The sequence below is a fragment of the Vidua chalybeata genome, chromosome Z (assembly GCF_026979565.1).
Source record: "Vidua chalybeata isolate OUT-0048 chromosome Z, bVidCha1 merged haplotype, whole genome shotgun sequence".
NCBI classification, from domain to species: Eukaryota; Metazoa; Chordata; class Aves; order Passeriformes; family Viduidae; genus Vidua; species Vidua chalybeata.
In genome coordinates this window covers 44,157,755-44,170,491 of record NC_071570.1, presented here as the reverse complement: position 1 = coordinate 44,170,491, position 12,737 = coordinate 44,157,755, and the positions used below count along the sequence as shown (strand labels likewise).

Genomic DNA, 12,737 nt, shown 5'->3' with positions numbered 1-12,737 from the left:
TCAGTCTGACCTAGAAAAAGGTGAGCTTCAGCAGAGATTTCTTTATAACTACCCTGATCTCAGCATCACAGTTTGATTTGGCAGCATCTCCTTCCCACCATCACTTATCGGAATGACCTGTTTTGTTTTGGCTGAAAGGGGATAATTTTTCAGTGTAGTCTAGATAAACAAAAAAAGAATATACCATGTCCCTGTAAACATCTCTGGTTAGAGAAGTATATAATTGGCTAGTTAAAAACCAAGTGATTCTCCTGAAAATTACACTGTTCTGCTGAGAGGAGGCTTTTGGGACACAACTGGCTCAAATGCCGCCATTTGGCTTTAGCAATTTTGTAAGTAGTCCTTTGGGAGTTCATACATTAATTTTGGAACACCTATTTTAAGATGATGATTTTTTTTTTTATTCCTATTATTTTCAACAGGAAACAGACACAGTATTAAAAACAAAGGAAAACAAAAATGGCCACCATGACATTTCCATGTAGACATCATGCAAATAAAACATAACTTAGCTCTGGCACTTTTGTAATCAAATGGATTTTTCTTTTTCAGCTTAAAGCTGACAATGATCAGTGTGAAAGCCGAAGAAAGAGAAACACCTGAAAAAAAAACCCTCTGGATATAGTATTAGAGACAATGAAGGAATGTTAGGAGGCCAGGCAATCTATCTCTTTCCCTCGGTGGCTGGATCTCCTTTTCTTAACCCATTCCAGACAGAAAAACCAGTTCAAAAAAACCTCCATTGAAGGCATTTCTGTACTTTATCCAGGCAAACCTGTGCTTTGGTTTAAATTAATAGAAAACCTTTTTAAAGGTTAATTTCAAATTTCCCTTATTTCAAATTTAAGCCCATCTACAACAGATGTGAAGAACAGTTCACACCTTTGGGGTTTGCAGTGTGGAGCAGAAGTGTGCCTTCAGGATGCCACATTCACCAGTTCAGTGTAAATTCCAGGTCAGATCTCTTTATTTTACAGATTATGGTATGTGATTCACTTTTAACTTTGTGGAGAACTTGAACCAGGCACTACTGCAGGAGAAGAACTGTAATGCAATTCTCTCTTCACAGCTGTACTCATGCTTTCCTGTTCAAAAAGGATAAATGAACACTCCTACTGAAAGTCTCTGGAGAACATCTGCTGATTAAGGTGTCAATTCTCGTGATTACAAAATTGAATTCAATAGTAGCCTTTTCTTTGTGTGGGCTTTGGATCAGACTATAATTCTTCTGGAAATGTACTGCAAATTGTATAAGACGATAACACACCTAACTCACAGCTAGTAAGATAAGGATTGGATAGCAGTCCTTCCCCATCTTGTGTTTCACCATTACCCTTTCCTGCCTATGGACTTACGGATAGCCATTAATCCACTAAATAATGTACTTCCAGAGCGGCTCTTAAACCTTTGCTTAGCTGATAAGCAAAGTATCCTCAAAGATTTCTGGCTGGAGGAAAGGCATTCCTTTGAAATGCCAGCATTGCAGGAGAGCTTATACTGGCCTTTGCAGTCCTATCTTCATCTTTGCCTCACCTCCCTCTTCTTACCCTGCCAAGTGCATTAGGGAAGGAAAGGAAACATCTTTGGAAGGGAGGCAGGATTTTCTTTGGTCCCACCAGAACAAAACTGACCATGCTTCCTTCCTATTCAGCTTTCTTTGCATATCACAACAGTAGAGCAAGAGATGTATGTGCCTCCACCCTCAAGCTCAGGTAGTCCCAGGGCTTCTTGGAGTTATTACTTTACACCAACCACACATCTCTATAAAAATGAAGAGAAACATCTTCACACTTCCTCATCCAGCCAGTACTGTCAGCTCTAAAGGTACTTGACTATGCCCAGAATGAGCTTTGTTTCTCATAATGGAAATTAATTGTAACATTAGTCCTAGCTACGTGTCAGTCTCAGATTGGAGCAGACAATTGGCACCTTTCAGCATTTTCCTGTAAGAAAGTAGCTTTATATCCACCCAAAGCCTTATTTAAGAAAGAGTCTGAATTATCCCTCTTCCAGCCTGCTTGGAATTTTCCCCAAACAAAGGACATGGATTAGACTATGTAAATGTCAAAGCAGTGACCACCTCTACAGGAGCAAGATCTCATAAATCACTTTGACTGAGGTTCATGGGAGCAGAGCCAGTCATGAGCCAGCTCCCACTTGGAGGCTGCCCAAATGTATTAGACACGGTATAGCTTCTTGGCAAGAGCTGGAGGAAAATTCTGACATTGACAAAGTCACATAATGGATTCTGCAGGTTCTAAAGTACCTGTGACAGTGTCTGGCAAACAACTTTGGTGTGACATGTAAAATTCACACAGTGTGTTCCAGGTCCAAGACACAGTCTGTGAAAATGTCTCCCACCGCAACTTTTAATGCTCATCAGAGATGGCACTTCTTGCTGATTCTCATTAAAAGCACACCTTCTTTACTACTCTGACACCACCTAATTTCTGAACTGGGACAGCAATTTCACTTGGAACCAGCTGCCCTTGTGAGGCTGCACATCCTAACAAGAAATTTGTTTGCAGATTATGAACTTAAAACATGAAGATCAGAAAAAACAATGAAGATCAGAAGCCACTGGGCCTGCAAGACCTATGGTACTTGCTAGAAATTCTAGCACAAGAGGTGCAGGAACATGCATTCCAGACACATTGTTCCCAAGAAGGTGAGGTTTCAGATATGTAAATATGTGTAGGAAAATACCCTTGTATAGCTGAAATATATGTAAGACATCATTTTCCTATTTTATACCAAAATCCACTGTTCTGCAAGTGGCAAAATCAAAAGTAGACACTTCTGCACTTTCCTGGCATAACGAGACCACATGAAACCTAAGCACAGAGAAATGTCAGTTTAACACTATCAGAAACTGAAGCTTTTTCTTGTCTGCAGCATTTACATAGTTAACAAGTGTTAGCCTGTCAAAAGCAACTAAGGATTGGAGGGAGTGATACCAGACTTTGTCCATTTATCATCTTTCACATTAGGTTGTTGTCAAGTTATCCATAGTTAATCAGGAGATAAACCAGCACAATAAACCAACAGCAGGAAACTCAATCCAAGAAGTGTGTTTCTATTCAGCAGTTCTGACACAATGAACAGAAAGATAAAGGGAGACGTCAACTTCTGTTTTATTTATGCAGCCATAGAACAACAGAGGATTTACTTTCTCTCTTTTCAGGCTGAAGTTTCCTACTAAATGAAATGTCCTCTTTCCTTATAAATGCAGTTGGCTCCTATTATTAACAACTCCCCTTGCTGGAGAAACAGATGAGGCTGTATTGCCAGGTCATTCATTAGCAAGAAAGCAAACTCATTATGTACGTTGGCTATCTTCTACAGGTTTTGGAGCCCACACAGACGGTGACACAGGACGTATAAACAGATTACTATACAGGTACTACTGTTAAACTTCTAATTTCTACAACAGAAGTATACTTACACTGCCCATTCCAACTTCTCATTCTTGATTGAATTGTAGAGGGCCTACAAAGGGAGAGAAATGAGATGGAATTATTGTTTGACCCATCCTACACATACATTAATATGCTGAGGAAAGATATCCAGCTAATATCAGCAAGCAAGCAGTCTCTGATCAAGGAAGTACTGTACTGCTCATGGTAATGTGAAAATCTTCAGCAGAAATTCCACCGAAGAAAAAGATACTGAATGTGTGTTTTGAGATTACAGTCATTTTCTCAAGCAATATTTTGGGGTCTGTGGTTTGTGCCTTTTTAAGAACATAGAATCATGAAATAGCCATGGAAGGGACCTTAAAGACCATCTAGGTCCAACACTCCTGCCATGGGTGGAAACACCTTTCATTAGGCCAGGTTGCTCAGAGCCTCATCCAACCTGGTGTTTGAACACTTCCAGTGATGGACATCTGCAGCTTCTCTGGGCAACCTGTTCCAGTTCTCACCACCCTCACAGTAAAGAATTTCTTCCTAACATATACTCTAAACCTATTCTCTTTCAGTTTGAAGCCATTGCCCCTTGTCCTTTCCTTATATGCACTTGTAAAAACTACTTGTAGGCTGCCTTCAGGGACTGGAAGGCCACAATTAGATTACCTTTATGCCTTCTCTTTTCCAGGCTGTCTTCATAGGAAATGTGGTCCATCCACCTAATCACCTTGGTGTCCCTGTTCTGGACTCACTCCAACAGGTCCATGTTCTCCCTGTCCTGGGACCCCAGAGCTGGTTGCAGGGTTCCAGGTGGCCTCTCACCAGAGCACAGCAGAGCAGAGGGGCAGAATCCCTTCCCTGGCCCTGCTGCCCACGCTGCTTTGGATGCAGCCCAGGACATGTTTGGCTTTCTGGGCTGGGAGTGCCCATGGCTGGGTCATGTCCAGCCTCTCACCCACCAGCACCCCCAAGGCCTTCTCCCCAGGGCTTATCTCCATCTGTTCATCCCCAGCCTGTGCTGATACCAAGGGGTTGCTCTGACCCAGGTGCAGCACCCTGAACTTGATCTTGTTAAACCTCTTGAGATTCCCATGCACCCACTTTTCTATCTTATCCAGGTCGCTCTGGATGCCATTTCATCCTTCAGCTGGGTGTCACCTGCAGATTTCCCAAGGGTGCATCTGATCCCTTCATCCATGTCATTAATGAAGATATTAAATAGTACTGAACCGTGGATGAATCCCTGAGGGACACTACTTGTCACTGATGTCTATCAGGACATTGTGCCATTGACCACTACCTTCTGGATGTGACCATCCAACCACTTTCTTATCCATCTAACAATCCATGCATAAAATCCATCTCTCTGCAATTAAGAGACAGGCTTGTTGTGAGGAACTCTGTCTAAGGCTTTACAGAAGTTCAGATAAATGACATGTGTAGCCCTTCCCTTGTCCACTAACATGGTCAATCCATCATTCAAGGCCACTGGTTTGGTCAGACAGGACTTGCCCTTGGTGAAGCTGTGCTGGCTGTCTTGAATCACCTCCCTGTTCTCCACATGCCAGAGCACAGCTTCTAGGAGGATCTGCTCCATGATATTTCCATGCAGGTGGTGAGGCTGGGAGGTCCCTGGTTGCCAGGGTTCTCCTTTCCACCCTTTTAAAAGATGGGTATCATATTTCCCTTCTTCCAGTTACCTGGGACTTCACCAATACAATGGTGAATTCATGACTACAGTGACTTTACAAATACCATGGAGAGTGGCTTAACAACTACATCAGCCAATTCCCTCAGGACTCTGGGATACATCTCACTGGTTCTAATAGACTTAGGTACATTCTAGCTCCTCAGGTGGTAAAGAACCTGAACTTTACTTAGTTTGCAAAACCCACAAGAATATGGCCTAGAAATTCAAAGTTCAGTCTAATTCCTGACAATCAATGAGACCTTTTGGTGAATGATTTTAATGGGGACTTTAAGATTTCACCATATGGGCCAATCTGTGAAAATTTGCCAGAATAGCTATCCAAAGTCCCTGAGCCTCACAGACACCTGACTGATTTCCCAGTCACACGCCTAAATATAAACATGTTCCATTTCTAAGTGCAAAACAGAAAATTAATGTTAAGCAACTTTTGTGCTTGAAGATCACTATCTTGGGCTGCTGTCCATGTTCCTCTTCCAGTTCATAGGAAAAATGCCCAGTAAGTTTGACACCAAAGGTAACAGTTCTGTTTTTGATACAAGCCTGCAAAGAAAAGGGTCTGAAACCTGACTTAAGACTGGGTGAGTATCAGACAGCTGGGATGGATTTTTTTTTTTTTTGAGAGAAAGTATATATATCAGGTGGATAAGTATGTCTTATTTCAGCCCTCCACGAGCTGATGTATACAACAGATCTTGATATTACCAAGCTAATGGAGTTCTTCAAATAGGTAACTTAAATCAAGTGAAGTATTTTGGTATGGATTGTCCCTGATTCTCACACGTATAATCTGCATTTGTAATTCACCTTATATACATAGCTAGATTTAATCCCTCTGGCACATAACTCCTACACAGCCTCAAAATATGTTAATGTGTAGAAGAACTGTTGATGCACATGATTAGCAAAAAGTAGCACATCAAGTATGAACAAGGCTGAAAATCACATACTATAATAGCTATGACATGATGCTCAACAGAAACAGTAACATTTAGATAGCCTTAATGCTGACCCAAACCAAAAATAATTTGGAAAGTGAAGAGTTGACATTAGTCTTGTGCATATGCCACAGCTGAATTCACATGAGCAATACCATGAGCATATCCCACTCTTCATCCAGTCATCCACTGGCTCCTTTTTGAATCTGGAAGTCTTATTTGAAGATCCTTAATATTCAGTTCTGTGGAAATCTGGCTTAACTGAACAATACACAAGCAGGTCAAACATTATGGTATAATTCACCTCATGCTGATGCTATACAGGCAGCAACTCTTGGTCACAATGTTCCAAGAAAGTAGGTTTCTCAGAGCAATACAACAGATATGAACACAAAGAATACTTATGCCTCATCCAACTGACATTGAGCTAACAAAGAGAGGTCCTCACCACTAACTTGAGCTTCACTGTGGCATTCAGAGAAATAAGATGAAGTATTTCCAAGTCTGGAATTTTCACTGTTTCTACAGAGTCTATCTTCTCTGAAGTTGTATAAGGTACTCTGAACCAAAGGCAAACAACCAAAGGTGTTTGGTTGGGCATTGGTTGGGCATTTCTGACAATTTGTAGGCACCTGCTTAATTTTCAGGTGACAGCTATCAAGAGATTTTAAGACTACTCTGCAGAAAGAGAGCAAAAGAAAGAGTTAATATTTCTCCTGCCAGTTCAGCAGAATTAGATACAACTCCATTTTTGTACACAAACCAAAGCTGATACTGGTTTCTGCAGTCACAGAGCATTTTGTACATGATTTGGCCAAAGCCCCTGTCTTATTCTGTGACTTGCTCTTTTCTTCTTGCTATGACTAAAATATTCTCTTACATTTTGATCCAGAAAATGACTCCAAATACAAAGCAAAGAAGCTGCATACTTCCTCCAGCTTTTCAGAAGTAGTATTTTTTTCCTCATCTAGCTCAATGTGTTTCAGAAACAGCAAAAACATGGCTTGAGGAAACACATTTGTTGCCCTCTGGCCCAAATGACGACAAGATTGGGTCAAAACCTTTGAAAATTAATACCTGCCCTGCGCAGGTTTTTATGAGATTTCACTGCTAGGCACATCTCTAGGGATCATTGCAGCCAAAGAGTTGAACATACAAAAGCAGCAGTCCAGATTGGTGCAGGGATAACAAATGCCCCAGGCTTTTGCCTTGTGAAAAGAGAGCTATGTTTTGTCCCAATCTTTACTAATAAGCCAGACATCATCTTCCTTCTTTAGGGAGTAACAGACACCAGACAGCAGTCATTTGGCACACATCTGACCAAGGACATGGTGCCCCTCACAGATCATCAAACAGAGCCTGTAAAAAAGTTTCTGGTATTTACGAAACAGAAAGGAAACTGTAGAGAGTATGCACAGCCTAGACAGCTGTGTTCTGTGAACTTGTGCATGTTCTGTGTGTCTACCAGGCATGTTCACTGAGACCTCAGCAAGCAGACCTCTCCAGGGATTCAAATACATGAGTTCTCATGCCTGTCCCCCAGTCTACCTCTCTGGCAGAGACTGCTGGCAAGGCTGTGCACTTGCTGCTGGACTCACCAGCCTTTCAGAACTGCTGTATGTCACTTCTCCAAAACAATTTCTACTTTAACATTTTCCTGATGTCTGCCTGGGCTCTCATATGTTCCAGAGAAGCAAAATTTCTTCCTGCCATGTTTTGTAACCAGAACCATACATGTACAGCACAGCATCTGCTCCCTGATTTACCTCATGGCTATTCCCCAATGCCCTGATTCAGACAGTAGCTCTTTTCAATAGACATTTTTCCAAAGTATGACTAAATCAAACAAACTTGGAGACAAGCACTTTAATGCTTCACTTAATGGCAACAAAGCTTATCAGAGATTATGGCATAGTCATGACTCTCGAGGTACTTAGCTAGCTGCAAGGACAGATTTTATTAACTCGTGTTTTCTCTCTGGGAAATGAAAAAAAAAATTTTAAAAAAGAGCTCTAATTTAAATTTAGATTGACAACCATCACCACTTCCTACCTGTTAGCCTGGGAAGTGTTTGGCAAATTTGCTATGTAAGCCAGAAAGCAGGAGGTTGAACCACAGCAGTGAATGATAGAATGAATATTGCATAGAAGTCATCTTCCAAGCCAGACTGATAGCAGTCAGAAAGTGGAAAGAGCTTCTATCCCTTTTGTCACCCAAGGCTACTCTGAACAGGATCCAAACTCCCAGATACCAACTAGTCAGCAGTGTCTGACTTCAATGCTTTGACTTTTTGTCCCTGCTCCTTACAGCTTACAGCTTTCCCCTTTCTTGTAAGTGTTGATCTCTAGGTACATCATACCTCAGGCTCTGCATGGCTATAAACTCCTTGGAGAAGCAAGTGCGATTCTGAAGGCAGAATAAAAGAAATTGACCTCTGCATAAAGCAGAACAGTAGGCAAAATCCTAGGCACCTTCCTTGTTTTAACTCCAATATTGTTTCCTACAGCTCCAATCTGACCCTTAGAAGACTGAATTTTAAAAATATGATATTTGTTATGTGTTTGTGGGATTTGCTTGTATTTGTTCATAAACTAGGCAAGAAATACTCTCCTTTTTAAGTGGAAGGCTGTAACTCTAAAAAACTGCTGAATTCCACCCCCATTTCCCCTTTGGTAAGCAAGTAAGTCTGCAAAAATCCCAGATTTTCACAAGCTCTCATTAGTTGGTACTTTTATTCCAATTGGAAAGAAAAGCAAAACTATGGAGAGCATGCTCCTGAAAACTCTGGTTTATTTTAAAAAGCTGCCAAGGTAAAAAAGGTCATTCACCACCCTCATCTTCCTTAAAATCTTGTCACATGCACAAACCACTGGACCCATTTAAACAGGCTGCTCTTGTTACCTGCCAGCTGCCAGTGATGCTGTGAATCAGCCTCTGCATGCAGAAGCAGTGCACAGAAGAATGGCACAACCAGGTATGTACGCAGGGACAAAGACATAGCAAATTATGCAGATACTGAGAGTGGTAAATCATCTAAGTTACAGTAGACACAGGGCCCCCAAAGCCTGGCCAGCAGGGTGCAAGATGTTTGAAGAGATCCCAGAGCACTGTACAATTCCTCCCCTCAAAAAGCAACATAGGGCTGTGTCTTGAAGAAAGCTACTGATTTTCTGTTTGCACTAGCCCATGCAGAAAAGCCTGCCAAGAGGGAAGGGAGTATACCACACATTTTTTACACCTGCTCCACGCACAGAAGAGGAGCCGGAAACACCTTCTGTGAGCCGGTAAATAGGCAAAACCAAAACTAAGTTCACAGAGACAGCAGGGATGACCCAGACTGTCTTTTCCAGTTCTTGTCTCCCACAGTCTTTGCTTGCATCCAGCTCCTCCCTGATTTTTGGAGTCATTGTTGAAGGAATGATCATCTGATCATTGCAGAGGATATCTGTGATGCTCTCAGAACAGGGATGCACATGTGCTCTGAGCCAGGCCCTTGCCACACTTCCCTGCTGCCACTTCCAGAAGCAGCCCTGGCTGGATACACTTCTTCACCTCCAGCTGATAATGGCATGGTTGACTTCAACCAGCAAGGAAGACCCAGAAACACCTGAGGGTAAAAACATGTTCAGTCTTTGCAGCCACAGCACCTCCCCCAGTCACTCAGCACCTGTCCATCGGCTTTGCCCTTTGGAGCTGAGCAGTCAGATAGGCACCAGCTCCGGCTGCTTTACTGGAGGGACAAAAAACAACTGAAGTAGCAGAAGTCTACAAAAATAAAACAAGTTCTAGAGGCAACAGATACCAGACATCACAAATGTCTGCATGGAGTCCTAATAGCTGTTAATGTGCTTATCCTTTGGACCAGGGCATAGCTCTGTATCATTGCCTTCTGTCAAGTCTGCATGCAGAGCTGTATTGGTTGCTATATACCACTCGTAGCTTGCTGTTTAGATCACTATCTGAAGGCCGGCCCTCACTTGGAATACAGATCTATACTACTCCGCCACCTGCTATTTGCCGCCCTCCTTCAAAACCCAGATCTTGACATTTTCTCCTGTCCTCATGCATGGATCTGTAACACCTGGCAAAGGGAGGATAAGAGTTCTGATCACTGAGTTCCTGTAGTTCGTTGCCAGATTCAAAGCCCACACACCCTCAATTTCTCGTGCATTTCACCCCCTTCTGATGGGGATGCAGCAAGGATGCCAGAATAGTACGCCAAGAAGCCTGTGCATTAGTGCATGGCATCACATGTCTGCTGATATTGCTCTCAATTTTAAATTCCACTGCTTTGTACAACAAACGTTCTTCTAACAAGCCAGCATACATTATTCATAAAACAGCACAGAGTTGTTAAGCAGCATATGGAACTGATGAATGCTGCTTTGGTGTAGGAGGAGATAGGGTTGATAGGAATATTTTAGAGGGAAGGAAAGGAGATCATTTCACCCAGGGAATTTCAAGTGCGTCACCAACTGGAGGAGAACATTTTGAAGAGAAACTCCTCTGTTAAAAATCTGGTTTGTATGGAGAAGGAGGGGGAGGGAGAGAAAGAAAAAAAAAAGGAAAGAAAGATTGTGCCAGATATGATAATATATCTGGCACAATCTTTCTTTCCTTTTTTTCTTTCTTTCGATGATATAACACAGAAAAGGGTGGTTAGGTGTGGCTCCTGAGACCAAAGAAATTAATGCCACACAAGAAATGCATCCTCTGTATTAATACACACAGCTTGCTTGAAAAGATTTTTTTCTGTACTTGCTGAAGTGTTTCATCAGTGTTATTGTAAAGGCAGCATACTGAATTATTACAGAAAAATAGAGAAAAGGCTAGAGAAGTACTTCTTGATAGCGAAGCACCTCCACAGCCTATTTTTACACAGCCTATTTCAAACTGTTTTATTGGCCCTGTGCATTTGCAGGCAGGACAGGTACAAAGTACTTGGCAACTCAGTCCCTGGCTGCAGGAAAAAAGTCTGTCAGAAAAAGAGACTACAGAGCATGCTGGGTCACATGGATGATCCTAAGATCCTTTGACTCACCTTGTATGTAGTCTGGACTTGAGCCTGCCCTCCACAAAACAATGGTACAGAATTCACAGCATCCTTTTCACAGGTTCTTCTGCTGGCCTAAAGCTTTGGTACCTGCCTATAATACACATTCAGGATGCATCCCCCTACCGAAGCCTGTCCACATAAAGACACTACCTTATGTGCGTCAAGGAGATAAAAGATACTTGGGCTACCTAGCTTCTCTGACACTGGCAGCAGGCAGACCTCATCTGCAGGCATCATGTTGGTGCTTTGTTCATACTAACTAAAGCATGAGGATACATAATACTCTCTTGCTTACCATAATAGGCTGAGTCATATAAGTGAAAAGTAAAAGAGGAGTATATTTCTGGGGCACAAATGGTTTAAATCTATCTCCTGTCCAAAGTCAGCTGAAGCAGCCACAGAAACAGGTCTTGAGCATTGTAATCACTTTATATGAGGAGCAGATAAAATACAAGGCAGTCCAGACACAAAGAGGGAGACACACCCACAGAAACATGAAGTCTACAAACCAAACCATACTTAAGACTGAGGAGATCTTCATGGCATTGGTGTTCAGGAAAGCCCAGACTAGAACTGAAGACGTTACCTGAGAAGTGATGCACAATGAAACACATATGCACAGTTACATTAATAAAAAGAGCTCCTTTGCCACACTACAGATTAACAACCTCCAGGTTCTTCCACCAACACAACAGTATTGAACAGCCAAAGCTCAGTTATAAATCAGTTCTCTAAATCAGCAATGTCTCAGCAAAAAAATGGGCAGACAAAGATCAGAAGGGGGAACAGAGAGATGGAAAGAACAGGACTGTCCAAAATCATGACACCAATCACTTGCAGAGACACTTGACATCTTATCAACCAGGCAAGCACCACTGAATGGAATGCAGAGATCATCTCAGCCCTCCATAACACAGCTTTTACGCATCTCAGATGCCCTACAGATACAAAAAACTTTGCTTGAAATAAGGAAACAGTACAATAAACTGAAACGAAGCTGCAGTGTTCTTCCCAGCATATTGAGATAGGCAGGTAAAGAAGTGGCTGTCTCTCAAATAACAACCTACAGCAGCTAGAAGGAAGAAAAGTGAATTCCACAGAGGAGTGAATGTAGAGCTTTCATTACTGCAGTAGTTAGCTGTGTCAGACAGCATCCCTGGGAGAAAGTCCCTGCCCTGAGGACGCTACACCATGCATACACAGTAGACACATAGCCTGGGAGAAGAAGATAATAGAGATTAAGTAATTCATCCAGTGTCAAAAGGCTTGAGTTTTTACCATATGCAGGAGAGTTTTCATGCATAAATCCTCCCACCAAATACTGTGCAATTATTCCCATGCTTAGGATGAAAGTGATCATGACAGCAGGGTCCCAGAGCACCTGCAAGATGCAGCCTTTACTTTGGTATTTATTGGAAAAGCACATACTGCACCAGCAACAGCCTGAAAATTATGGCCATGATATTTCCCTGCCCTAACTCAGTAATACACTATTTCTTAGATATAGTTTATAAGGTCCTGAAAACAGAGGCTCACTTAATTGAACTGAAAAAAAATACTTTACATTTATTTCTGGTTGCAGTACCCTGTGATTTAAGTTACACAGCTCAGGCTCTAAAATGCCA

The 12,737-nt window shown here is 42.0% G+C and overlaps 1 protein-coding gene across 5 annotated transcripts in view; it reads right to left on the bottom strand.

Annotated features, from left to right (window-relative positions):
* The window catches only part of LOC128802444 (PH and SEC7 domain-containing protein 3-like), a 119,861-nt gene that overhangs the window by 29,646 nt on the left and 77,478 nt on the right, over window positions 1–12,737 (bottom strand). For 4 of the 5 annotated variants that reach the window (XM_053968828.1, XM_053968823.1, XM_053968824.1 and 1 more), the window contains one exon: window positions 3,446–3,489. In XM_053968828.1, coding sequence (XP_053824803.1) covers window positions 3,446–3,489 — 44 coding nt within the window. Of the gene's footprint in view, window positions 1–3,431; window positions 3,490–12,737 lie in introns of all 5 variants that reach the window. The other variant, XM_053968826.1, reaches the window with a different exon arrangement.